The sequence below is a fragment of the Monodelphis domestica genome, chromosome 3 (assembly GCF_027887165.1).
Source record: "Monodelphis domestica isolate mMonDom1 chromosome 3, mMonDom1.pri, whole genome shotgun sequence".
NCBI classification, from domain to species: Eukaryota; Metazoa; Chordata; class Mammalia; order Didelphimorphia; family Didelphidae; genus Monodelphis; species Monodelphis domestica.
The window spans coordinates 2,671,041-2,698,394 of NC_077229.1; the positions used below are offsets into that span (position 1 = coordinate 2,671,041).

At 43.7% G+C, this 27,354-nt stretch overlaps 2 protein-coding genes across 3 annotated transcripts in view; both read right to left on the reverse strand.

Annotated features, from left to right (window-relative positions):
- Positions 1 to 27,152, reverse strand: part of LOC100617201 (zinc finger protein 114-like) — an 89,430-nt gene extending 62,278 nt beyond the window's left edge. The window contains exons 1-2 of the mRNA XM_056820265.1: positions 26,976 to 27,152; positions 23,556 to 23,671 (exon numbers count right to left, since the gene is read on the reverse strand). Coding sequence (XP_056676243.1) covers positions 23,556 to 23,660 — 105 coding nt within the window. The 5' untranslated portion in view covers positions 23,661 to 23,671; positions 26,976 to 27,152. The remainder of the gene's footprint in view (positions 1 to 23,555; positions 23,672 to 26,975) is intronic.
- On the reverse strand, positions 189 to 19,155 carry LOC100616997 (zinc finger protein 239-like). Of its 2 annotated transcripts, XM_007506714.3 has the most exons (3): positions 19,020 to 19,155; positions 15,044 to 15,170; positions 189 to 1,547 (listed from the first exon to the last, which is right to left on the reverse strand). In XM_007506714.3, the coding sequence occupies exons 2-3, from the start codon at positions 15,075 to 15,077 to the stop codon at positions 526 to 528; spliced, it is 1,056 nt and encodes a 351-aa protein (XP_007506776.1). In that variant the 5' UTR covers positions 15,078 to 15,170; positions 19,020 to 19,155; the 3' UTR covers positions 189 to 525. The 2 variants fall into 2 exon arrangements, with proteins under 2 accessions (XP_007506776.1, XP_007506779.1); XM_007506717.3 differs by lacking the exons at positions 15,044 to 15,170; positions 19,020 to 19,155 and adding an exon at positions 2,885 to 3,040.
- Positions 27,153 to 27,354: the final 202 nt, after the last annotated feature.

A 27,354-nucleotide genomic window follows, 5' to 3' on the forward strand; every position in this document is an offset into this window, starting at 1 on the left:
TCCTTTGGATTGAATTTGGAAATACACTAATCAATAAGTAACATGACCATGAGTCTGGATATGAACACATAAGATACAATACCAATACACCAATCATACTTCCAAGATGCTAACATAACTGGTATGCAACATTGTCTAACACTTCACTTATAATTTTAGTTTATTATTTAAAAAATAGACCCATGTGACTAGATGCTCAAAAAACTCCATGTGCTTAGCTACCCTCACAAGAAGAGGAGAGCAAGAGGCAAGGCTCCTCTAAATTTAAATCCTGTGTATGTCAGCATGTAAAAACAGGATGAGAATGGGGTGCTGAGAATCAGTTTTTAGAGCAAGAGATTTCTAATTAAACAATGCTGCCCAAGAAAGGGGGGGGGGGGAATTTCCTTCAAAGAGTAGTAAGACCTTTGCTGAATATGAACATCTTTGCAAATAGATTTTATTTGTAAGGTTCCTTCAGTGTGGATTCTTTGATGAACAGCAAAATTGGCACTGTGACTGAATGTCTTTCCACATTGTTTTCAGTCATAATGTTTCTTGCCAGTGTTTTCTTTGATGTATAACAAGATAGGAGCTTTGACTGAATGTCTTTCCACACTGCTTGCATTCATAAGGTTTCACCCCAGTGTGGATTCTCTGATGTACAGCAAGGTTGGAGCTCACACTAAATGCCTTTCCACATTGCTTGCATTCATAAGGTTTCTCTCCAGTGTGGATTCTCAGATGGTCAGCACGGCTGGAGTTCCGACTAAAAGTTTTTCCACATTCTTTGCATTCATAAGGTTTCTCTCCAGTGTGGATTCTCTGATGTGTACCAAGATGGGAGCTCTGACTGAATGTCTTTCCACACTGCTTGCATTCATAGGGTTTCTCACCAGTGTGGATTCTCTGATGTGTAGCTAGACTGGAGATTACACTGAATGCCTTTCCACATTGCCTGCATTCAAAAAGCTTCTCCCCACTGTGGATTCTCTGATGTTCAGCACGACTAGAGCTCAGTCGGAAAGTCTTTCCACACTGTTTGCATTCATAAGGTTTCTCCCCAGTGTGGATTCTCTGATGTCTAGCAAGATGTGAGCGCTGACTGAATGACTTTCCACACTGTGTGCATTTATAAAGTTTTTCCCCACTGTGGATTCCCTGATGGGCGGCAAGAGTGGAGCTATGTCTGAATGTCTTTCCACATTGCATGCATTCATAAGGTTTCTCCCCAGTGTGGATTCTCTGATGTCTAGCAAGACTGGAGCTCACACTGAACGCCTTTCCACATTGCTTGCATTTATAAAGCCTCTCCCCACTGTGTATTCTTTGATGTTCAGCAAGACTGACCCTGTGCATAAAAATCTTTCCACACTGATTTTTTTCACTAGATTTTCCCTTAGGGTGCATTCTTTGATGTTCAATATGAGATGAATTTTGAGGTGCAACAGAGAATTCCCTGGAAGAAAAGTTATTGGGACCATGACGCATGAATCTTTGTAGTTCCATTTCTTCCACAGGAAAGCTCACCTCTCTTGGATTCGCTTTCATTTCAGGTCTGATATCTCCTAAAAGAAACAAACAGTAAAACATACATATAGAGCAACAATTTCTCAACTGTTAGAATATAAACCACTTTATATCTGATTTCCTCAGGTAAGAAAGGCTTCCAACTTAAATAGTCACAATGCGTCCTTTGAAAATGTCATTGCCCAAAAGCTAAACAAAAATTTAAATAAAAAAGAGCCTCCCATGTGCTTTCATTGGCTCTTCATAACAAATCTGGAATTTGGGACAAACTAGCTTTATTATAGTCCTCAGACCCTGGCTGCAGAAAGGCTCGATGAGTGACTTGACCTGAAATCCTGGCAGCTGAGACCAAATCTTGTGAGTGGGCATGCTCTGTCCACAGTACTAGAATATTCACTTTTTAAAAACCCTTACCTTCCGTCATAGAGTCAATATTGTGTATTGGCTCCAAGGCAGAAGAGTGGTAAGGGCTAGGCAAAGGGGGTGAAGTGACATGCCCAGGGTCACACAGCTAGGAAATGGCCGAGGCTAGATTTGAACCTAGGACCTTCCATCCCAAGGCCTGGCTCTTAATCCACTGAGCTACCCAGTTGCCCCCTAGACAATTTACTTTCAATCTTTTTGCTTTCATTTTCATTATCTGTGTAAAATATAAAATTAAATCTCTAATAAAAATATTATATTTTAAGAGGTTTATTAAAGATCATTAGAAATCAATGAATACAGAGGATACAAAATAAAAACCATGTGCCAATTGCTGATTAGTCATTTCAAAATTCCCATCTTACCACCATCACCGCTGATTGCTACATCATCCCTAAAAGAGGGCGGGGGAGGAGTTATTGCCATTTAAATACCAATAATGTGATCTCACAAATGTGGAGTCTCAGGAGAGATTAAAGGGAATTTTGGGAAATACCAAGGACTTTGGGGGAATGAAGTTAAAGGTTCAAAATCTCCATTTATACATCTGTACATTCAATCCTCTATAGGTATGACACTACTGGGTTCATGTAGACTAAATATTCCTATTATTTCAACATCTAGTTTCCCTGTAAGCATAATTCAATTCCCTTAGTGATTGCTTTCAACCTTATTTTCTATTCTAATATCTGAGATCAGATGAAGAACTTCAGCACTCTTTTTTGCATTTATGCAAAGCATAAAAGATTTTGTTCAGTTCCCTACTTCTTGTCATTACTTTTCTTTTAATGCTTCTTTTCACAAAAATAAAATCCTCCTCCTGAATACAATTTAAACAAAAACATGCCATTTTCCATGTTTAAAAAGATGTCTCATATAGTAAGTTGAGTCCACGATCCTCTTGTAAGGAAATGGGCAAGAAAATTCATACAATTCTCTTCCTTTTTCCCACCTTAGATAGGTACTTGTATTTTCATGATATTCTTTTTAAAAATCCCAATACAGGTGGTGGTACAGTCTCATTGGATCTCAAAACTTGCTAGGATGTTTAACCATAGGGAAGTTACAGGAGTGACTTCTGTTGTTTTCAGGCTCTTCAACTATAACATGGACATAATATCAAGTGACTTCTAGGGTTCCTATGAAGATCAAAAGAGATAAAATTTATAAAGTGTATGATACATACTAGGGGGTAATATGCAAATGTTTATTTTTATGATTAGAATTTGGATTATTTCCTCCTTGGATTGCTTTTCTCCTTAAACTGTCGTTCTCTTCAATCATCTACTTCCTGATTTCCCTGCTAAATTAAATGCATTTCCATTCACCAATGCCTAAATCATCTCAGAGTGAGATTCAGGATCTGTTGCTTCTTTCTAAACTACCTCCATGTCTGGGTTCTAGATTGTGAGCCCGAGGACAGCATAGACCGGTATTTCCCTTCCTTTGTATGCTTAGGGCTTAGCACGATTCCTAGAACATATTTATTACTTAATAAATGTTTACTGACTGGACCCAGGGCTTATGTCAGATCTAATGTCTAATAGTCACAAAGGAGGGCAATCAGGACCGGTGGGAGCCATAGAGGAGAGTTTCCACAGCATTATGGATAAGGAAAGGAGGGGGGAGAAGGTTAGAGAACCAATTTGGAATCCTAATGTTTGGTTCTGGGGCATTAACTTTAGAAAACGCTGGACTGAGTCCATAGTTTTCCATTATCTGGAAATGAGAGGCAGCTAGAACGGGATTGGACTGGGGCAATAGCTTAGAGCAGTAGTTCTCAACCTGTGGGGCGTGACCCTGGAGGGGGTTGAACAACCAAAACAGGGGCTGCCTAAAACCATCGGAAAATCATATTTCCGATGGCTTTAGCCGCTGAGAAATCGAGCTACTTTATAGCAAGATCTCGGAAAGAATAGGGATCCTTCTGCCCGCACATTGTACTAATATTAGTTACCTATCAGCAGCCCTCCCCCTAGGAGGGGTGATGGATTTACCCTGTTGCCTGTAGACCGGACACAAACAGAGACCTAGAGAGAGAATCCGGGCGCTGGCTCCAGAGGGGTTAAGAATGAGTCCTGGAGCGAATAACGGAGCCCAGTAACCCCAGCAAAGTGAAGCCTCATCTCAAGCTGGAGGGAGACGACAGGAAGAAGGCAGTGTCTGGGGACCCCCTCCACAGGCAGGACTTAACTCCGGCCCCAGCGCTCAGGCTGCCTCCTGCTGGATTAATATTTCTCAACATATAATTAAGTATTGTTTTTGTGATTAATCACTATGTTTAAATTGTTTGATTTGTAGCAATGTGAATGCATAATGTGTATCAGGTATTTACATTACAAATCATAACTAGCAAAATTACAGTTTTGAAGTAGCCACCAAAATAATTTTTTGGTGTGAATCTTAAAATTTCTCAGATACCCATTGAACTACCAAAATACTTCTTCACTGATTTAGAAAAAACCATAACAAAGTTCATTTGGAAGAACAAAAGATCAAGGATATCCAGGGAATTAATGAAAAAAAACACATATGATGGGGGCCTTGCAGTCCCTGACCTAAAACTATATTACAAAGCAGCAGTCATCAAAACAATTTGGTACTGGCTAAGAAACAGAAAGGAAGATCAGTGGAATAGACTGGGGGAAAACGACCTCAGCAAGACAGTATACGATAAACCCAAAGATCCCAGCTTTTGGGACAAAAATCCACTATTCGATAAAAACTGCTGGGAAAATTGGAAGACAGTGTGGGAGAGACTAGGAATAGATCAACACCTCACACCCTACACCAAGATAAATTCAAAATGGGTGAGTGACTTAAACATAAAGAAGGAAACCATAAGTAAATTGGGTAAACACAGAATAGTATACATGTCAGACCTTTGGGAGGGGAAAGGCTTTAAAACAAAGCAAGATATAGAAAGAATCACAAAATGTAAAATAAATAATTTTGACTACATCAAACTAAAAAGCTTTTGTACAAACAAAACCAATATAACTAAAATCAGAAGGGAAACAACAAATTGGGAAAAAATCTTCATAGAAACCTCTGACAAAGGTTTAATTACTCATATTTATAATGAGCTAAATCAATTGTACAAAAAATCAAGCCATTCTCCAATTGATAAATGGGCAAGGGAAATGGATAGGCAGTTCTCAGATAAAGAAATCAAAACTATTAACAAGCACATGAAGAAGTGTTCTACATCTCTTATAATCAGAGAGATGCAAATCAAAACAACTCTGAGGTATCACCTCACACCTAGCAGATTGGCTAACATAACAGCAAAGGAAAGTAATGAATGCTGGAGGGGATGTGGCAAAGTAGGGACATTAATTCATTGCTGGTGGAGTTGTGAACTGATCCAACCATTTTGGAGGGCAATTTGGAACTATGCCCAAAGGGCGACAAAAGAATATCTACCCTTTGACCCAGCCATAGCACTGCTGGGTCTGTACCCCAAAGAGATAATGGACACAAAGACTTGTACAAAAATATTCATAGCTGCGCTCTTTGTGGTGGCCCAAAACTGGAAAACGAGAGGATGCCCATCAATTGGGGAATGGCTGAACAAACTGTGGTATATGTTGGTGATGGAATACTATTGTGCTCAAAGGAATAATAAAGTGGAGAAGTTCCATGGAGACTGGAACAACCTCCAGGAAGTGATGCAGAGCGAGAGGAGCAGAACCAGGAGAACATTGTACACAGAGACTAATACACTGTGGTATAATCGAACGTAATGGACTTCTCCATTAGGGGCGGTGTAATGTCCCTGAACAACTTTCAGGGATCCAGGAGAAAAAAAACACCATTCATAAGCAAAGGATAAACTATGGGAGTGGAAACACCGAGAAAAAGCAACTGCCTGAATACAGAGGTTGAGGGGACATGACAGAGGATAGACTTTAAATGAACACTCTAATGCAAATACTATCAACAAAGCAATGGGTTCAAATCAAGAAAACATCTAATGCCCAGTGGACTTACGCGTTGGCTATGGGGGGTGGGGGGGAGGAAAAGAAAATGATCTATGTCTTTAACGAATAATGCTTGGAAATGATCAAATAAAATATATTAAAAAAAAAAAAGAAGTAGGAAAAAAAATTTCTCAGAGTCTACCTTGGAACATTATCTTAAGGTTATGGTTTAGGTTATTCCCTATGTAAATGATGGAGGTACTTGATCAGGAATGTATTGGAAATTTTACTTTACTCCACCCATACTTAGACATACTTTAAGGGAACATAAAGTTGTAAAACTCCTTACTGAATAATGAAAAAGAACTTAACTCATACTTATAGTGAGGCAAAAGCCCTTAAGCTAGGTCTATTTTTAGATATAATACAAAAGGGTGCTAAGTACCTATGAAGGTCAAATTAATCACTAAAAGGTCAGGCAACTTGCAAAGGGCAAACTGAGCAAAGAGGTATGAAGTACTCAGAAGATATAATTTACCCAGAGAAGGGGAGAACTAAAAACTAAGAATGGGCAGTCCTAGGAAAAGCTTCTACTGTGATTGGTAGATATAAAAATTTAAGAGAGGTGACAAGAGAAAATTTTCTTTAAAAGGAAGAAGCTGGAGGGCTTTGGGTTAATTCAGCCTTGGAAGCTGAATTGGAGGTCAGGAGACAGAGCTGGGTCTCAGAACTCAGTTCAGGAGTTGAGGATTTCAGTGAAGAATTGGAGTTTTGCTTGGGACAAAATCTTGGGGTGAGTGATTAAGGACTGACTTAGTTTCTTTCTTAAAGAGAAAGGCCTATGCCAAGGCCCTAGCCTTTTTCCTACTATTTCCTTTTATTCTGAATCTTTCCCTTCCCTTAATTCCCTCATTCATATTAATTAAAATCTCCATAAAACCCAGCTGACTTGGGTATTTCATATTTGGGAATTTTTCCCATGGAGACCACTTATTTTTTATATAAAATCAAGACACTAAAATTATCTTTACAGTTATGGCAATTCGTAGTCTTGAAACTATATTTTCACGATCACAGTTTATGGCAGACCACATAGGTTGTGATGACAACCCTCAAAAATTTCTGTGAAACCAAATCTCTTTCCTTTCCCTCTTTATTACTTGCTCTGTCAGTCAGTCTTTTTAAACGTGCTAACTCAGCTTCAAAATAGAACTGCAAGAGTGGGTGATTTAAAAAATTTCTACTTCTCTTTAAATTAAATAGAACACAGCTGTTTTAAATCTTAGCAACAGGATCCTAAGGTCCTGGCTAGAAGAGCTGTATCTAAATATCCTTTCCTTTGGGGAACAACTGCCTAAATTAGGATTAAGGGAAACCTGGGAAAAGCTTTTGGCCTTGTCCTGCTCCCCACGTGTTTACTTTAGAAATATGTGGTAGTATCCCAAGCATATTCACATCTATAAATATAAATGACTGTATGATTACTGTGTCTCCAAGCATAAGGTTATATCAATGAGGCTTGTGAATGTAACCTTGAACTGGCCATGCGGCCCTTGGCCAAGACAAACTCATTAACATGCTCAGACTCAATTCCCCGGGAAAGCACGGTTTGCGATCTACACACCTGTAAACCTTAAAATTTCTTAGACTTATAAATGTTGGAAATTTCACCATTGGGAAATTTCATACTTGAAAAATTTCCTACTGATAGTCTATTGGATTGTGAACCCCCCTTTGGCATGGGAGGGTCCTTCTCCTCCATACTTAAGATTACTTTAGGACAGAAACCTTTTGCTGAACAATGGAAAAGGGCTTTGACCTATGCTTAAGCATAGAACAGGAAGTTCTTTGAGTCATGATTGATTTTAGAATTGATACAATAGAGATACTTGGAATGACAGAACCAGGTCTTGGAACTTACAATCTCCACCCTACTCAGTCCTAACAGGATTTAGGAAGGGTTGCAGCATAGATCAAAATTTAATTATTTGAGAATATGACCTTCAACATACATGTGCAAAGGGGCAGACCTCTGGACGGTCCTGGGTTAAGCTAGAGCCACCATTGGCACAGGGAAGACATGGACAGTGATTGGTAGATGTGAGAACTGAGGGGAGGGAACTTGGATGGTTTCCTTAAAGATAGCAAGGTCTGAGGACTGAGGGTTGGTTGGAGAGGTTTTGCTCTGAGAGGTTGTGCTCTGAGAAGCTTGCTCTGAAGGAGGCTGGAGGTGGAGGCCCCTGAGACTGTTTCTCCATTTTGGTCACGTGAGTGATAGGGACTGATCTCTTTTCTTTGCCTCAGCTATCTAAGGGCTTGGGCCTTTTGGCCCAGCCTAAACAGAGGGGGTATTTAAGCCCTATTCCCTCCTCTCCCTCTCCCTCTCCCCTTCCCCCTCTCTCCCCTCTCCCTCTCCCTCTCTCTAATACATTTCTTCCTCCTGTTTGTAATTAAAAACTCCATAAAAGGTTGACTGCTGACTTGAGTTTTCATTTAGGAATTACATAGCTGAATTCCTTGGCGACTTTAAATTAATATATATCAGTCTTTTAAAGTGATTTCCTTGTCACACGCCCAAAGGTGTTCCCTCTACCTTGACACCCAATCTGAATTGTCTATACTTTGTGATGTGGTTACTACGTGCTTGGGAGTACTGCCTAAGCAGGTTTGGATTAAATTAAGAGGCAAACCCATGAACCTCCTCTTGGCTTTCTCTCTCCAGTCGGCTCCTTAATATATTTTCTTTCTCTTTCTCTTTCTCTTTCTCTTTCTCTTTCTCTCTCTCTCTCTCTCTCTCTCTCTCTCTCTCTCTCTCTCTCTCTCTCTCTCTCTCTCTCTCTCTCTCTCTCTCTCTCTCTCTCTCTCTCTCTCTCCCCCCCCCCCCACCTTCTCCTTCCCTGAGGCTGTAACGCATCTCAGCCTACATTCTCTCCCTTAATTTCCTCATTCACCTCGTGTTCCTTTGTACTCATACTTTCCTATCAAAGGGAGTATCATAGGTCTGCCTGCCTATTCAAACATTGACTTGTCCGTGTCTTTCATTCTCCACCCTGGTTCTCGGTTCCTATCTCTCCCCGGGTCCCATCACAAAGGTGAGCCCCTTCCCTTGTGGGACCCTGCTAATCAGGGAAGTCCATTAAGTGACACCCCACATATGTGGATACAGCCAATTCACAACATAGTTAACAACTGGCTCATCAGCTCCATGATCAACCTTGTAAAATTTGCAATCATTGACTCTCTGAAATTTCTCATACCATGGGGCTTATGGAAAATTATAATCGACACACTACTCCCCCTTAGGATTTTGATTGTTATGGGTGTAATATTGTATTTCCTTACAAAACCTACTTCTCAGTCAAACCAACCGAGTGTTCCTTCTACTACTCAACAAAATGCAGAAATAAACACTCGGCTTGAGCTTATAGAAGAAAGTCAGGGGGAGATTGTAGCTTTTATGAGAAGCATTAAAAGAGAGTTAAGAACACTATCAGAGTCTCTGTCCCACCTTGCTCTGGACACTAACCCTCCTAACCAACCCACCCCTCTCCCTGCCCCCTCGGCCTCAGAAAACCCTACTTCTAATATAATCTCCCTGACTGACTCCCCTTTAAATTTGCTGGGAAGAGACCTTTTATGCAAACTCAGAGCAACAATAACTTGCTCCCCAGATGGTTCCTTATCATTAGAAATACTGGAGGAATCTTTAAATTTACTACCTGTACTTCTCTCAGAGAACTAGGAGGCAAAAGAGTCTCCCACTTTTGAAATACCTAGGGATATACCAGAGTCTCTTTGGGCCACATCTTCTTCCAATGTAGGCTTAATTCAATCTGCTGTTCCTGTGCAGATAAAAACTAAATCTAGCACACCTCCTTCCATTCCTCAGTATCCTCTCTCAAAGGAGGCAATTGAGGGTATTACCCCAATTATTAATTCATTAATTGAACAGGGAATAATAATCCCTTGCAAATCTGAATATAACATGCCCATCCTGCCAGTTATAAAACCAAAAATAGGGCCTGATGGCAAGCACCTCTATAGATTCGTAAAGGATCTAAGGGTGGTGAATAACCACATTATAAAGAGACACTCTGTAGTTTCTAACATAAATACTATTATTTCCTCTATTCCTAGCACAGCTACATACTTTACAATAGTAGACTTGTGCTCAGCTTTCTTTTCCATACCCATACATGAGAACTCCAGGCATATCTTTGCTTTTACCTGGAAGGGATCACATATACATGGAGTCATCTGCCACAGGGTTATGAGGAAAGCCCAAGTTTATTTGCGCAAATTTTGAGCCAAGACACAGATAATATAACATTTAAAAACAGCAAATTAATCAAAAATATAGATGAACTACTCATGGCTTCAACTGACGCAGAAACATGTCTAGAAGATAGTAAACACCTTCTTTTGGAATTGCACAAAAGAGGACATAAAATCTCGAAGGATAAAGTTCAGTGGGATCTCCCTAAAGTAGAATATTTGGGGTTCTTCCTGACTGTGAGTTCTCACTATATTTCTCCAAAAAAAATTGAGAATATTCAAAATTTAAGTGCTCCTACTACGAAGAAACAGTTGAGAGCAATTTTAGGAGCAACAGGGTTTTGCAGACAATGGATTCCTTGCTATGGGGAAATTAATAAACCCCTTATAGCATTAATAAAGGATTTGGTCCATAAACCTCTTGAAGTAGAGCCTGAACACTTGCCAGCTCTATCCGAGCTAAAAAAGGTTATCTTGTCTGCCCCTGCTCTAGGCATCCCAGATTACAACAAACCATTTACTTTGTATATACATGAGCGAAGAGGAGTACCTTCAGGTGTTTTAACTCAGACTTTGGGGCCTTCTCAGAGCCCAATTGCCTATTATTCTGCCCAACTGGACCCAATAGCAGCAGGAGCACCACCACGTCTTAGAGGAGTAGCTGCTACGGCCTTACTAGTGACAAAAACTATTGATCTAGTATTGGGATGCCCATTAAAAATTATGTGCCCACATGAGGTAATAGCATTGTTGATAAAGCATAAAACACAGGCATTTTCAGATCAGAGAATTACAAGATATGAAATAACCTTGTTAAATAGCGAAAACATTATCTTAAAATGTTGTACTACCCTTAGCCCTGCCATTTTGCTTCCATATTTACCAACTTCAGGAGAACCATTACTCACTTGTGAAACCTTAGTGTCCATGGAAGAAAAGCCTCGAGATAATCTCTTGGACACTCCCTTAGACAATGCAGATATGATCTTATTTACTGATGGTTCCTCTTTTATGAGGGATGTCATACACTACACTGGAGCTGTCGTAATCTCAGAATTTGCCACTGAGTGGTCAGCTTCACTGTCCTCTAACATTAGCGCTCAATGAGAACTCATAGCTCTGAAGCATGCTTGTATAATTGCCAAGGATAAAAAGACAACAATTTATACGGATTCTAGATATGCTTTTGGCATCTGTCACTCAGTCGGGAATGCTATGGCTCCAGAGAGGATTTTTAACCTCAGCTGTAAAATCTATAGCTAATGCAGAAATTATTAATGAAGTTCTTTCTTCCCTCCAGATGCCTGAAGCCCTAGCTGTAGTTCATTGCTCTGCCAATACAGGTGGTACCGATCCTGTCTCTAGAGGAAACGATTGAGCAGATGCCTCTGCAAAGCCAGCAGCCATAGAAGAACCTGAATTAATTTTAACATTAACAACCACTGATGATTTAAACTGATCACTTTACTATAATGAAAAGGAAGTGGAAAAATGGAAATAAAAATTCAAAGCAAAACAGATTAATGTAGTATGGGTGTCATCTGAAGGAAAACCCCTGCTCCCTAGAAGTTTTTATAACCAAATTTGCCAATCTAGTAATAAAAATGGTTACTTTGGCACCCAGGGCATCTTGGACTCTGTTAAGAGAGTATGGATAGCCCCTGGTATAACTACTATAGCCTCTAAAGTATGTTCAGCCTGCTCTACCTGCCAAGCATATAAACAACCTGCATTTCGTGGCAAAGCTTTTGGTGCACATCCTCTGGCTTACACAGCTTTTGAACATCTACAGATAGATTTCATAACAATGCCAAAGGCTGGACATTATAAATTTTGTCTAGTCATAGTAGATCAACTAACCAGATGGCTGGAAGCATTTCCTACGACCTGAGCCACTGCAGCTTTTGTTGCTAATATACTATTAAAAGAAATTATCCCTCTCTTTGGCCTACCAGCACGTATTGATTCAGATAGAGGAAGTCATTTTACTGATTCTTTCCTAAACCAAATATATTCTTGCTTGGGGATAACTCCCAAATTCCATGTTCCATATCATCCTCAGAGCTCAGGCCAAGTAGAGAGGATAAACAAAGAACTTAAAACTATGATTGGAAAAGTATGCACTAAGACACATTTAAAATGGCCTGAAATTCACCCTTTGGCGCTATTTTATCTTAGAAGCAGGCCTAGAGGAGACCTACACATCTCACCATTTGAGATGCTTTTTGGACATCTGCTATACAGGCTAAACCTTTTTCCCCGGCAAATACATCACTATTAGGGGGAGATACTACTATTGCTTCTTATATACAGGAATTACAGCACAAACTACATGAACTTCATGAATCTGGAGCTATAGTACAAGCCGGACCATTAGACTTTTCTCTTCATGACCTGAACCCAGGAGATAAAGTGTATATGAAGAATTTCAAGCTTACTGGAGCAACTCGGCCTTCCTATGAAGGACCATTTCAAATATTGTTAACTACTCCAACATCTATAAAGGTTGGAGAAAAGGACTCTTGGATTCATTGGTCACATGTGAAGAAAGCATATTCTGTTGAGACTGATTGACTGTATCCTATCACATGCATTGGAGATAATAATCCATTGACAAGTGGATGATGTTTTCCAAGGACACATTGAATTACTGATTTTTTTATTTTTATTATTGCTTTTCTTTTGATTAGAATATTTGATTTTTTCCATTTTTTTCTCATTTCTTGTAATAAAGGTACATACAATTTATATTATTTTTTTGCAGTAATATAAATTTTATATATATATATATATATACTTGCTATAATATCAATGCATACCAAAAGCTTTAAAGTATGGGAACCTGCCATTTATTGATAAAATATTATGGGACTGTGATAAATGGGATAAAAAGCAAAGAGCACAGACTTAACCTGAATAGTGCCAAAAGGAGCACACAGGAAATACTAATGTGGACTTGAGGTTGCGACACTTGACATATGTTAAGTCATAGGATTTCCTTGTATCTGCACTTTTTGTGAAGTACTCATACAAGTACAAAGTTTGACAATCATGCTGGCTCCCTATATCCCTGAGAATTTAAAAAAATGATACTTCCGTATAAAATAGAACTCTAGTACCTTTTCTTCTTATATTATGGCAACTTCCTGTAGTTTTGGCTGCAAATGGGCAAGTGAAATATTACTGCATTCTGTCGTAGAGACTTATGGGATAGAAATTACTTTAAATTGGACCTATACAAGGGCATATTTTGAATTTTTTTCCCTCAAGATTTTGCTTATTTTTCTCTTCTTTTGATAATTGACTTCTACAACTCCATAACTGAACCTTGCATCCTGAGCTGAATTGGATGTTTTTTAACACCTACTTCAGGGGGGATTGCATTTTAATTTAAAATCCAAGATTTTTGATTTTTTCTTTGAGATTGTATTTTTATAAAAATCCAAGATTTTGATTTTTTGTTCGAGAAAAATCTTCAAGGAAAAAGCTTGTTAACTCCTAAATCCACAGGATGAATTGTTGCAGAAAGATGCCAGAAAACCTACACTACAGCAAGAAGATCAAGAATGAACTTTGAATATGGTTGATTGAACTGAAGTTTGATTGAATATTTATTGTAAATGTACACTTTTTGCCAAAGGGGACTGCTCCTAATTTGGCTTTCTGTCAATGCACCTAGCAAAACATTGGTTTTAATTTCTTTCTTTTCTATTCCTCCCTCACTACTGTAATTTCCTCTTACGAAAATTGAATATTGTATAAATCTGTAGTTAGAAGTGCGTTTAGGACTACAAGATGATTATGTTAAATGATCAATGGGAAGACTAGTCTCCCAATGATCATTTAGGAGGGATTGTGAATCTTAAAAATTTCTCAGACTCTACCTTGGAACATTTGATCAAGCTATTCCTCATTTTAAACGATGAAGGTACTTGGTCAGGAATGTATTGGGAACTCTAACATTACTCCACCCATACTTAGGCATACTTTAGGGGAAGATAAAGTTGTAAAACTCCTTACTGAACAATGAAAAAGTACTTTACTCATACTTATAGTGAGGCCAGAACCTTAAAGTAGGTCTGTTTTTAGATGTAATACAAAAGGGTGCTAAGTACCTATGAAGGTCAAATTAATCACTAAAAGATCAGGCAACTTGGAAAGGGTAAACTTAGCAAAGGGTGTGAAGTACACAGAAGATATAATCTTCTCAGAGAAGGTGAGAACTAAAAACTAAGAATGGGCAGTTCGAGGAAAAGCATCTACTGTGATTAGTAGACGTGAAAATTTAGGGGAGGTGACAGAAGAGAAAATTTTCTTTAAAAGGAAGAAGCTGGAGGGCTCTGGGTTAATTCAGCCTTGGAAGCTCAATTGGAGGTCAGGAGTCGGAACTGGGTCTTGGAACTCAGTTGAGTTGAGGAATTAAGTGAAGAATTGGAGTTTTGCTTAGGACAAAATCTTGTGGTGAGTGATTAAAGACTGACTTAGTCTCTCTCTTAAAGAGAAAGTATTTTTCCTACTATTTCCTCTTACTCTGAATCTTTCCCTTCCCTTAATTCCTTAATTCGTATTAATTAAAATCTCCATAAAACCCAGCTGACTTGGGTATTTCATATTTGGGAATTTTCCCATGGTGACCACTTATCTTTTATATAAAATCAAGACACTAAAATCATTTTTACAGTTATGGCAATTCAGTCTTAAAACCATATTTTCACGGTCACATTGGTTTGGGGTCACCAGAACCTGAGGAACTGTACTGCGGGGTCATGGCATTAGAAAGGTTGAGAACCACTGGCTTAGAGGCAGGAAGGCCTGAATTTACATTTGGCCACAAGCCACTTCAAAGTGTGTGCCTCAGAACAAGCTACTTCCCTTGGATGGCTGACTCAGGCAGCAGGGAGAAGGCTCCTTACCCACAGAGAGCAGGTTCCGGGCATTCTCCAACATCACCTCCTTGTATAGTTCCTTCTGGGGAGGGGACAAGAGGCACCACTCCTCCCGAGTGAAGTCCACAGACACATCCTTGAATGTTAGTGCCTCCTAGAGCAAGAGAAAGGAGAGAAGGCGTTCCAGAGAGCTCGGGGACTCAGGATCCGGATCCAGCCCAGGGTGGGCTATCCTTAGAGAAGGCTGAGCTGATCTCAGATCATTTACATATTGATCCCATTTACCAGTAACTGATTGAATCCTGGCTCCCTGCCTTTTGACTCATCTCCACATTCAGTTAGTCTGTAATAGGGGAAGTACAGAATAGAGCTCTTGGGTACCCCATAACTATTCTAGCCTCATTTTCAAGAATTTAGCTGGCCTTGGAATATTCAGGCAAGCCCCAAGGAGTCAGTTTAGTCTTTCTAAATCTCCCATCCATCTCAGAGATGTCTGGGTTGCTGCCCAAAGTCAGGGCCCTGACTTTGCACTGGACTCACACAAGAATTTTGTCTTATACTGGGTAAAGATGGAGAGCCGGAGCATTGCTGGCACCTTATTATTGATTATTCCAATCAATCACAGTGTATCTGATTATCCAAGCTCTATAACCAATGGTGACCTTCCATCCTATGATAGACATTACTTATATTGTCTGTTCTATGTTCTGTGCTCCCCCAAACCTATCAAAAAGATCTAGCCTTCTGGTTAGGGTTTGGAGCATTAAGAGAGGCAAGCCCCTGACCCCTTTCAGTGACAGGCAGGATTCCCTTGGTTGTCTTTCTTGGAGAGCTGCCTCAATTTACCCTTTGGTTACATTTCACTCCCAATACCTGAAAATGTGAGGCTTCACAGTGTTAGACAGAAGAGTAGATGTTCATTAATCAAGGTGTCTGTAGTATGTTTAGTAGGAGACCATTTGCTTCTTGAATACCCCAAGCAGCAGAAATACAAAAGGACTGAATAACTGAAGACAACAGTAACAGCAGAAGCACATCAGACAGAGCAGAAAGAGACTTCTTTGAAAAACTAGTCAAGGAGAAAGGGAGGAAGGCAGAAAGCTGGGAGGGCTAAAGCTAAAGATAGAGGGAAGCATGAGAAGAATCTTCTAGTGTCCCATCTGCTTTAGGAGGGGGCTTCTTGGGTTGGACTGCAGGACCATAAGGTAGAAGAGGAGGTAGATAGAGAGAAGACAGGGACACACACAGGGCATTTCAAGGACAAGAAACCTTCATTTCCATTCCCTCTATCTCCAGCACCTGTCCTGCCCTTCTGGGGATTCCCCAAGAGGCAAAAGACAGTCCTTAACCTCCAGGAGTTCACAGTCCAGTAGGGGAGAGAGACAACACACAGACACATGGACACAAAGGAAGCTCTGTCTTGAAGAAATAGGGAAGAATGGAAAGAATGAAGGCACTCTGACTAAGAAGGATGAGGGAAGGTTTCTTGTAGAAAGTTTTTAGTCTTTAGTTGGGACTTACAGGAAGCTTAAAGGGGTCAGTGATCTGAAATGTGGAGGGAAAATATTCCAGACATGAAGTAAAGTTATTGAAAATGCCAGAACTAGGCACAGCCAGATCACACGGTGGATAGTGTCAGATCTGGAATCAGGAAAACCTGGGTTCAAATGTGACCTCAGTCACTTTCTTTATAGCAGGGTGATCCTGGCTAAGTCATTTAACTTTGATTGCCAAGACCTCATCGTGTATCTTAGAACTGATCCTGAGATGGAAGGTAAGGGTTAAAAAACAAACAAACCACAAAACTTTTCCACTTTGGGGCTGTGAATAGAGAACTAGAACTAGAGACAGAAGGCCCTAGGTTCAAATATGACCTCTGACACTTCCTACCAATGTGACCCTGGGTAAGCCACTTATCCCCAATTTCCTACCTCTTAGCCATCTTCTACCTAACAACAGATGCTTACCATCAATTCTGAGACAGAAGTAAAGGATTTTTTAAAAAATCTGCAGCTGAAGGAAGCCAGTAGGCCAGTTCCCCTAGATCCAAGAGCACAGACTGGGGAATAATGAATAAGAGGAGGGGAAAGAGGGCTTTGAACACCAAAGAGAATGGTTTGTATTTGATCCTGGAGGGAATAGGGAGTCTGTAGCAAATAAAATAGTTGGAGCCATAAACTGTAACAATTAAAAGAGTGGTTGGCTTAAATTGTGACTGCAGAAATATGGGTTCAAGATAGCGTCTTGAGTTAAATCAAAATATAAAGTGGTCTCCAGGGGAAAATTCCCAAATATGAAATATACCCAAGTCATCTGGGTTTTATAGAGATTTTAATTAATACAAATGAGGAATTAAAGAAAGGGAGAGAGAAAAAGGAAATAATGAGAAAAGGGCTAGACCAGCCTAGGCCAGCCTAGGCTGAAGCCCTAAGAGAGAGATCAGTCAGTCTTTTATCAACTCATCACAAGATCTGTCCAAAGCAAAATTCTAGTGTTCAGAGAGACACCAGTTCAGCTTCAGCTAGCTCAATAAAGTTCAGCCACCAAGCCCTTCAAGGCAGCTTTGGCCAGCTGCCTCCTCCAATTCAGCTTTTCCCAGCTGAATCTTCCAGCTGAATGACCCCAGAGCCCTTTCTGAGCTCCTTTTTAAAGCGAATTTTCTCCTATGTCACCTCCCCTAAGTTCTTATACCTACCAATCATAGTAGACGTTTTCCAAAGGACAGACCATTCCTAATTCACACCCGAGTAGACGAAACTTTTGAGTAATTCATACCTGAGTAGACTAAAACCTCTGAGTAAGTTCTCACCTCTTTGCCATTTGCAAGTTTACAAGTTGCCTGACCTTTATAGGTACTTAGCACCCTTTTGTATTAGATCTAAAAATAGGCACAGCTTAAGGGCTTTTGCCTTACTATAAGTATGCGTTAAGTACTTCTCATTGTTCAGCAAGGAGTTTACAACATTATCTTTCCCTAAAGTATGTTTAAGTATGGGTGGAGTAGAGTTCTCACATTCCTGATCCAAGTACCTTTATTGTTTAAAATGGGGAATGGTCTTAACCAAGTGTTCTGAAGTAGGGTCTGAGAATTTTTAAGATTCACAAGTCACTGGGGTATATGGAGTAGGGGATTGATACGATCAGAACTGTGCTGTATAAAAATCACTCTGGTGGGAGAATGGAAGAGGCCTTGGCGTGAGAAGAGTCAGTGGGAGACAGACCCAACAGAGGTTATCTTAATAGTCTAGCAGGGAGGTGATGTGGGCCTCCACCAGAAGGATGTCAGTGACACAGGACAGAAGGGGGACAGAAGGGTATTGGAGATATGTTGAAAAGTTGAAACTGACAGGACCTGGTACCATATTGGATATGGGCTTAAGGCCAGTGAGGAGTCAAGGGGGTCTCTTTGGTTTTGAGCATGAGGGACAAGGAGGATACAGCTATAGAGAAGGTGGGGGTTCTGTCTAGATGAGACAGAACAATGTGTTTGGGACACACTGAGCATAAGATGTCTACTGGTCACCAAGTGTGAAATCCCCATAAGGAAATTTGAGATGAAAAACTGGAGGTCAACAGAGATTGGGGCAGAAAATGCAGATCTGAGACTCATCAACAGAGAGATGGTGCTTGAATCCCTGGTAGGTGATAAGATCACCAAGTAAAGAAGTCCAAAGGGAGAAGAGTAGTGGGCCAATGACAAGACTGGAGGAACTCCCTCACCCTAACCCTACTGTTATAAGATCTAGAGGAGGAGCCAGCAGAGAAGACAGAGAATCACAGGTCAGAGATCGGAGATAAATCAGGAGAGAGAACCATGTCCTAAAACCCTAGAGAGAAGAGAATATTGGAGATGAGAAAGTGGGCGAACAGCATTAAAGGCTGCAGACAGGACTGAGAGGACTGAGGAGGTGGTCTCTATCATCTCAGAAAGAGAAGAGCATACAGGGGAGGAGGTACAGAGGAGAAGGCAAAGCCTGAGAAAATGAAGGATGGGAAGCCCTACCTTGACATGGAAAGGGGTTCCACTGATGAATGTTCTTGTGGGTTAAGGGAGATGAGGACTCATGCAGAGGCCAGAGAGACTTGATACCAGCAGTCTGGGGGCTGGGTAGGTGCTGCAACTTGTAGCAAGGGCGGAGGTGTCCAGTGCGGCACATGGAGGATTGGGTCTTTGAGCCAGAGACCAGATTTTGTGTTGAGGGAAGTTCAAACCCTCCTCCTCCTGAGCTACTGACCGGTTCATCAACATTCTTCACATGCCAGAGTTGTGTCCCTGAAGATCAATAAAAGAGAGTGGACAGAGCCCACCTGAGTCTTTTGGCAGGGACTCTGGGCTAGAGGAGAAAGATGAGGGACAGAGTTAGATTCTTGCAGGTTAGGTGACATGTGGTCAGAACTTAGAGTAAGGAAGAGACTTTAAATCTATGCTTATCTACCTATTCTATTAATACACTTTATGAAAAATAATAACTGGTAGATATATTAATTTTAATTATAACAATTTCCAGGTAAATGTAGAAGAAAATAATGAGATTAACTGTGAGAAGGGAAAGATTAAATGCCTGAGGAATCAAAGCTCTGCTCTTCTGAGCACATCAATTTATCAAAGCAATGTATGCCAACTATCTAACCAATAAGGACCAGGCCCTTTCCTGGGCTTAGGTTTGGACATCGAAATCAGGGAGGAAAAGAGACTTATTTACCTTAAAAGAGATGAATTGAATAAGACCAATGAATGTAAAGGAAATAATGCAATTATGGGTGTGGAAAGGAAATAAGACTGATAGTTGGTGGGGAAAGGGGCAACTAGGAGTGGCAGTTGGGTCTTGTGAAAGTGTCTTGTGACACTTTCTTCCTGCGGGGGGGTGGGGGGGAAGAACTTGCTTCCTGGTGTTGGAGGAGAGAGGAGCTTGTTCAGCTCAGTCTGGTGTGGTGTGCCCCCTCTTCTTGGTTCAGCCCGATTCAGGCCCAATCACCTCTGAGGGTTAGACATGTTCTTGTTTGCTTTCTGTCTACTGCTAAGATTCTGAATCATACAAAACTGGACTGATATAGAGTAGACGGGAGTGGGAGAACCCTCCGCCAGCCTCTGGGGCCGGCCTTATATTCTGAAGCTAAGGAAAAACTCCAATCCCAACTGGTTATTAAACTTTATATTATTTGAATTCACAGTCAGATAAGTTTTCTGGGCATAGAGGGAGCTGAACAACAGTTCAGTCATTCAACAACAAACAGTCCTTATCGGACCCCTGCTGTGCCCTCTTAGCAGGAGGCATCTCCCTCCCTTGCCTCACCAAGCAATATTCCCTCTCTCCCATTAAACTCCTCCATACCCTACTACAGACTTTCCTATTATCCCTGTTTTTTTCCAATTTCCCCACATCTCTCCCATAAATATTACATGGGTCATCTGGCTTTATAACTGGAGAAAAGATTAGGGATTTTCTAAGTCGGGATGGGGAAGAGGGACAGAGGAAGTTCCCTGAGAAGGGGTCCCACTCCTTCCCAATGTCTGTAAGCAATCAAAAGAAGAAAGAAGCAATAACTGATTGATTAATATGAACCAGGTTTGCAGATAAGACCCACTGAATGCTTGAGAAATACAATCAGAAGAAACCTCCTTTCATTAGTCTTAGAATCTTACTGTGTCAACCTAAGTTTGGGCCTTGGCTCAGGGTCTCTAAACAGCAGGTATACAGGCAGTTCAGTTTTTCAGGGAGGCAGGAAGAGGTTCAAATCGTAAAATGTAACTTTCTCCCAATTCTCCCCATTGAATAAACTTTCCTACTCAGAAAGAATTTGGATGAGACACACAAAGGAACAGAAGGAAACCAAGCCAACTCCAGCACTGAGTCAGAAGATGGAGAATGTTTCCACAATTCACCCCTCTCTGCACCAGAGCCCCCCTTTCCCTCCCAAGAGGGCATCAGTTCAGTAGCTGGCACAAGGTCAGCTTGTCCCAGCTTCTTCGCACACCCTACCGTATATGATGAGACCATGCTTTATGGGAATACTGAAGAAGAAAGATTTTTCTGGAAACAGCAGCCATATGTAGGAATAGAGGTTAATAAAGAGGGGAGATAGAATACAGGAGAGATAGAATCAGGGAGGAAAAGAGACTTATTTACCTTAAAAGAGATGAATTGAATAAGACCAATGAATGTAAAGGAAATAAGACTGATAGTTGGTGGGGAAAGGGGCAACTAGGAGTGGCAGTTGGTTTGATAGATGGAGAGGCGGAATGGGCAGAGAGATGCTGGGAAAGTTTTCAACTGATGGAGAGAGGGAGTTTGGATCCTGTGTCTAAGAGAGGCAGGAAGTTTTCCCTGAGCTCAGATTTGGGAATCCCATCGAATTCCCAGGGGTGTCCCAAATTGACTGCAGTGCCTCTGGTGTTCATTAATTGTCTAAAAACTCATCTTGTCAAACTTTGGTGGTGAGACAGGACATTTCAGATTTTGCCCAAGTATGATTAATCCCAGGAGGGCAGTCTATGTGTCAGACCCCAAGTAACCATTGGACTCTATAACCTCTTTCCTCAAGACTCAAGCTGATACTTAGGAATTTAGTTTAAGTTAATATAGTTTATGAGAAAGAAGAATTTCTTTCTGGACTGGTTCTGGATGATGGCCACCATTGGGGACTCAAGAACACTCTGGATAGATTAGCCTAAGGATCTCTTGGATTCCACTTTCCTAAACCTATCCTTTGCTTGTCATATTAATAAACTACTGATGATTTATATTGTAATGCAGTCAGACAGATCTTTGGAAGATGTTAAAGGAGGTAGAGGGAGAAAGGGGTCAATTAGGGAGGTAGTTCTAAGAGGCTTTGGTTAAGTCAGCCAACATTACTTCCCTTCTGACAGGTTTTGTAACAGAAAGGACATCTAGGGGTGCCAGGCATTTTGCTAAGCCCTGGCAAACCACCAATACTTTACCCCCTTGATGTCTCTTTTCTGAATCCTGAATCCTGTTTCTCCCTGTACTTGGTTTTCATCACAGGGACACCCCTTTGAGATGCCCTAGTTAAGAAGAAAGACAACGCTCTTAGGTTTAAAACACCATCCAGCCTAACTAATAAATAATGTCTAAACTAAATAATGTCATTAAGGGTATTATTGCTCAATCCTACATGTCAGCCTCAGTGTCTCTCCTCAGAGAGGGGAAGCTCCACACTTTAGTTACAAAAATGTCTCCAATGAAACCTCACAGAAGCTGCTTCAGATTGAACAGAATTCTTAAGAGTATCAAATCCAGGGGGCAGCTGGGTAGCTCAGTGGATTGAGAGCCAGGCCTAGAGACGGGAGGTCCTAGGTTCAAATCTGGCCTCAGACACTTCCCAGCTGTGTGACCCTGGGCAAGTCACTTGACCCCCATTGCCTAGCCCTTACCACTCTTCTGCCTTGGAGCCAATATACAGTATTGACTCTAAGATGGAAGGTAAGGGTTAAAAAAAAAAAAGAGTATCAAATCCAGAAAATATAATCCAGGAGAAAAAATGTAATTTCTCCCTTCATGGCAGGAGAAAGAGGGTATCTGACAGGCTGGAAAAAATCGTAACAAAATCCATTTGGGAAAAACAAAAGATCAGCCATATCAAGGAAGATGATGAAAAGAAGCCCGGATAGCTGGGGAGCAGCACGGCCAGAGCTCAGACCAGATCACGAGTCAGCCGTCATCCTAAAGCTGGGGGACTGGTAAGATAAGGAGGTAAAGCAAAGGGACAGGCTAAAGAAAATACCTCCTGTCAAGTGGAAAACAAGCAACTTGGGAGAAAATTCCTTATTTGGTAAAAACTGCTAAGAAAACTGGAATTTAGCCAGGAAGGAAATGAGGTTCAGAGCATAAGCCGACACCACACTCTACTAGACGGGATTTAAGGAAATGTGAGCTTAATGTTAAAGATCACACTATAAGAAGGTAGGAGAGAAACTGGGTGCAGGGGCAGGGGCTGGAGGGTAGCTAATGGCTTTTCCCTTCCTTTGGGCTGAGCAGTGTCCAGCATCCACCAAGGTGTTCCTCCACACTGACTGACTTGTACTACAAAATGAGAAAGAGGAAGAAGCCAGAGATATCTGGGAAGACTTGAGGACTTGAGGCAAAAGTCAGTGAGCAGCTCCAGGGGACAATGTCTTCCCTGAGGATGGCACAGACCAGGGGACACCCTCAGGCTCTGCTGCAGGCCAGACTCAAGAGGGAAAAAGTAAAAAGAAGCAGAGGAGGAGGGTGTGAGTGTCACCAGACAAGCAGAGAGAGCAAAGACACAATCTCGAGACAGGAAAAAGAAGTGGGCTGGTGGTCATCCTCAGTGTTTACTTGTGCCTAAGGGGAGCTCTTGGGGTCTGAGCTGCCCAGGGGCCCAAGAATCACACCCAAACTGGAGAAGAGAGCCCAGAAGGGCTGTTCCTCCTGCCTGGGATGTAGGGACAGACATGGCCCAGCAGGAAGGAGGCAGCAGCTTCCCCACCATCTTGGTCAGAGCCAGGGAAGGGCCTCCCTGGCTGAGGGGGCTCCATCTGGGGCTGGAATGCACTTACCTGGGCTGGGAGTCTGTCCCTCTCCAAGGCCATCCCTGGCACTCCAGGCTCCCTGTGGAGGCAGCAAAGCAGCCCCAGTGAGTCCATCTGGTGAAGCTCTTCCATCCTTTCCCAACCTACAATCCGTAAGGGTTAAATTAGGAGTTTTGACAAAGTTTTAATGAGAATATAGTGGGTTGCAAATTAATATTATCCCTTTAAGCCAGAGGAAAGAAAACTTCTAGCAGCTTTTAACAATTAACAATTTAGTTTAATTGAAATAGAGATAGTAAAAGAATGAAGTAAAATGAATAAAGGAGAGGAATATAGGAAAGAGATAAAGAGAATTTCCTAATGTCTATACTAGTTATTATGTCTATACTAAACCTAACAGCCTGTGTCAAGGAAGATTATCCCCTTCCCCTCTTGACCTGTCCATCAAACATTTCTGAGATAACACAGTTGCCCCAGGTTTGATTCTGCATAAGTGTTGTACATCAATAAAAGTCAAGGTTTTGGGCTTTTTGGAGGGAGAACTGAGAATAGGACGGGGAAGGAGGAAGTCGGGAACAGAGTAGGCAGGTGAAGGGAGGGAGGAAGAGGCATGAAGGTCAGGGACAACATGCTCAGGTTACTTATAGGAATGATTGTCTACCCTTTCCAATAAACTTTATAAAATATATAACTCGGTAGAAATATTATTCCAATTCTCACACAGGCCAAAACAAAACCCCGAAACCCAAAAGCCCTCTCATTAAGCTCAGGCCTGCCTTTATATTCCAGCACCTAACCTACAACCACCAACCTAACATGGCAGCAAACTTCCCCCCAACTGTCAGCCCTGTCAGCAACTGACAAACCCACCAACTGACCCTGGGTTTCCTTTTCTACTTCACTTCCTGTTTCTGTGGTTTCTACTTCCTGTAACTGAACTGGTTAACCCCTACACATCACTATGGTAAGAGGAAGTCCAGGTCTCCTGATAAATTAAAAAAGGGACAAGGAATTCCTTTGTACAACTCCACACGGGGCCCTGCACCAACCCCATATGGCCCCTTGAATGGAGATCCAGCCAAAGCTCTTCCCATTAGACCTCCCTGGGCCCAGGGAATGTCTGATTTCTCTGCCCTTCTGAGCAGCAGGAGCTGGCCTGGAGCCCCCCTCCTGGGGCAGTTCATCCCCTCTTTCCCCCAGTGTAGACAAGCCCATCTTCCTCACTGCCTTAGAGCTCCCTCTCGGGGCCAATGGCTTTTGGTGGGATCTGACAACAAAGCTGCCCTGATCTCCCTCCAGCTTGAGATCTGGCTCAGCCCATCCCTCCTGGGGCCAGGCCTGGGCCTCTGCACCCTGAGCTAGGAAGGGAGAAGGGACCCAGAGTTCAGAGGCTTTCCCTTCTCTTCTCAGGCTGAGGCTGCCCCTCAGGGATCTCCCTGGGGTGAGGGGCCACAGGAGTCACCAAGGGCCAGGCCGGCCCTCAGGGGCAAGCCTGCTAGCGGCAAGGTGTGGGGCAGCTTGGGAAGAGAAGAGGGTGTGAAGGAGCAGATGAGCCCCTCCCTCTGCTGCTCCTCTTCTGCCCCCAACCTTCTCCCCTCCTCCCAGACCCCCAAGAGGCAGCAGGGCATTGGGATCCCACATGGGAGGGGAACAGGGAGAGCCCAAACCCCCTTGGCAGGAAAGGGGCCTGAGGGCTCTGCCAGAAGGGGGAGCCCAGGGAGAGGCTGGGAAGGCTCAGGGTGCAACAGAGCTCCTGGCAGGGAAGGCAGCACTCTGGGGAGACTCAAGTGTTCCTGGGGTGGCTGAGCCTGGGGAAGCAGGAGGAAGGCATGCTGGGGTCTCCCAAGAATCTGGAGGGGCACCTGGGACCCTCTGACAGCTGAGGCTGGGAATCCCTCAAGGGAACCGGAGCTGGAGAGCCCAAGGGCCAGGGGGGCAAGGAAGGGAGCATGGAAAGGGCTTTGGCTCCTGGGAGGGTCCCAGGCAGGAAGGCAGAGCTCAGGGATCCTCCCAGAGGGCTGGCTCTGAGCAGGAGCTGGGGGTCAGGACACCTGGGTCAGGCATCCCTGGGCCCCAGGAATGGCCCCTCAATGCCCCTAGACTCCTCCCCTGGGTTGGGCTTCCCCCTGGGCCACCCCCACCAGGCTGGGCAGGAAAGAGCCCCCTCCCTCCATCCAGCCCCTCCTCCCCCCACACCCTAGATACAGCCTGAGGAAGGTGGGGGCAGCAGAGAGCTCCAGGGGGAGAGCAGGGCCCAATAGAGAGTACTGAGGGAATATGAGGCCCACAAGGAGGGGCCATCTGGGGTTTGGGGGGGGTTGATCCATCTCAGAAGAATCAGGCAGGTGGGGGGCAGGAAAAGGGGAGGGGGAGGGGCTGCAGGAGGACCCCCGGAGCTCTCCCATCCCAGAAGTTCTCACGTGCCTGCTGGAGGCCCCTTGGGCTGGGAAAGGGGCATGGGGGTCCCTCCCAGTGCTCTGGGGGGCCCAGCCAGCCTCCAGGAGGAGATCCTCCAGCCAGGAAACCCTTCTGGAGGACCAGGCCAGGTTCGGGGTTCAAAGACAAAAGGGGGAGCTGCCGAGAGCACAGGAAGGGTCTGAGGCCACACTGGAACCCAGGCCCTCCCCATGCAGGCCCCCCACTCTCCCTGGGCTCCCTTAGGCAGAGGGCAGTCCTCCCGATGGGGGCGGGGCCCTCCTCCCCCATTCCCCCCATGATGCTCTTCGGCACTCCCAGCCCTGATGGTCCCCCTTCCTGACACCCCCTCTGGCCCCAGACACACTAACGTGCAGGGGGGTCCATGAACAGCAGCACCTCCAGCTCTTAGCCGGGAGCCCTTCTCTGGCTGTCCCCCACGGGCGGCTCACAGGCTCTCTCTGGCTTCCCTATAGCCCAAAGGGCAATCTCGCCTCCTCCAGGAAGCCCTCCTGAACTCCCCTTCACTCTCCACTCCTTATTGCCTGTTTAGCCTGAACAGAGCGTGCTTGGGGTGACTGAAGCTGAGGCTGCCCGGGGGGCGGGGGAGTAGGAGCCCGGGGTCCGGGCCCAGAGGCTGGAAGGCAGGACTCCTGGGTCCGTTCAGGGCGCGGTAAAACTACATCCGGTCCTGACTCCCTGCTCCCCGGACACCCCCTCCCGGCAAGAAGGTCCCGAAGAGGAAGCCGAAGGCCACAGCCGACCCGTCAGACACCGGAGCAGCCCCGGGATACACTGAACCCCGCAGGAAACTCGCACCCCGGTGCAGCCCGTCCCGCTCCGCTCCCGGCCCAGCCAGCCCCGCCCAAATGCAGATTCCCAGAATATGGGGGGAGGGGAGGGCCTCCAGGACGCACAGGGGGACTCGTAAAAGGGAGGATTCGAACTCAATCCGGTCCTGTGCCTCCCGCCCTCCCCCCTCCCTGAAGCCCCCCCTTTCCCGCAGACCCCCCACCACTACCTCATAATTACCGAAGCTGGAGGCGGGGGCGGAGGGAGGAGGAGGAGGGTGGCTGGGTGCGAGCTTCAGTTCCGGTTTCCCGGAGGCCTCTGCGCCGCCAGAGACGCGACTATTGTGCTCCGCCCTGCCCTTGGGGCTGGCCCTCCCCCTCTCCGCTCCTCCGGAGCTTCCCTTTCCCGCCCTCGGCCCGCCCCTTTATTACTCCACACCCATTGTGGGTCTGCCCCGCCCTCGCGCCCCCCCCCCCCGCCCCTGGAACCTGTCCTGGGCCGCTCAGTGTAGGGCGCTCCGGGCTCCTGGCCTTCCCGGGGCCTCCGGCGTCCCCCGTTCCCCGCTCTTCTCTCTCCTAACACAGCTCGCGGCGCTGCGCTTTCCTCGGGGTCTCTGCAT

Bases quoted from the DNA above. Each gene is read 5' to 3' on its own strand.
- LOC100616997 (XM_007506714.3), bottom strand. From the start codon at position 15,077: ATGTTGGAGAATGCCCGGAACCTGCTCTCTGTGG. The intron at 1,548-15,043 runs GTAAGGAGCCTT...TGTTTCTTTTAG, and splicing joins CCGGAACCTGCTCTCTGTGG to GAGATATCAGACCTGAAATG.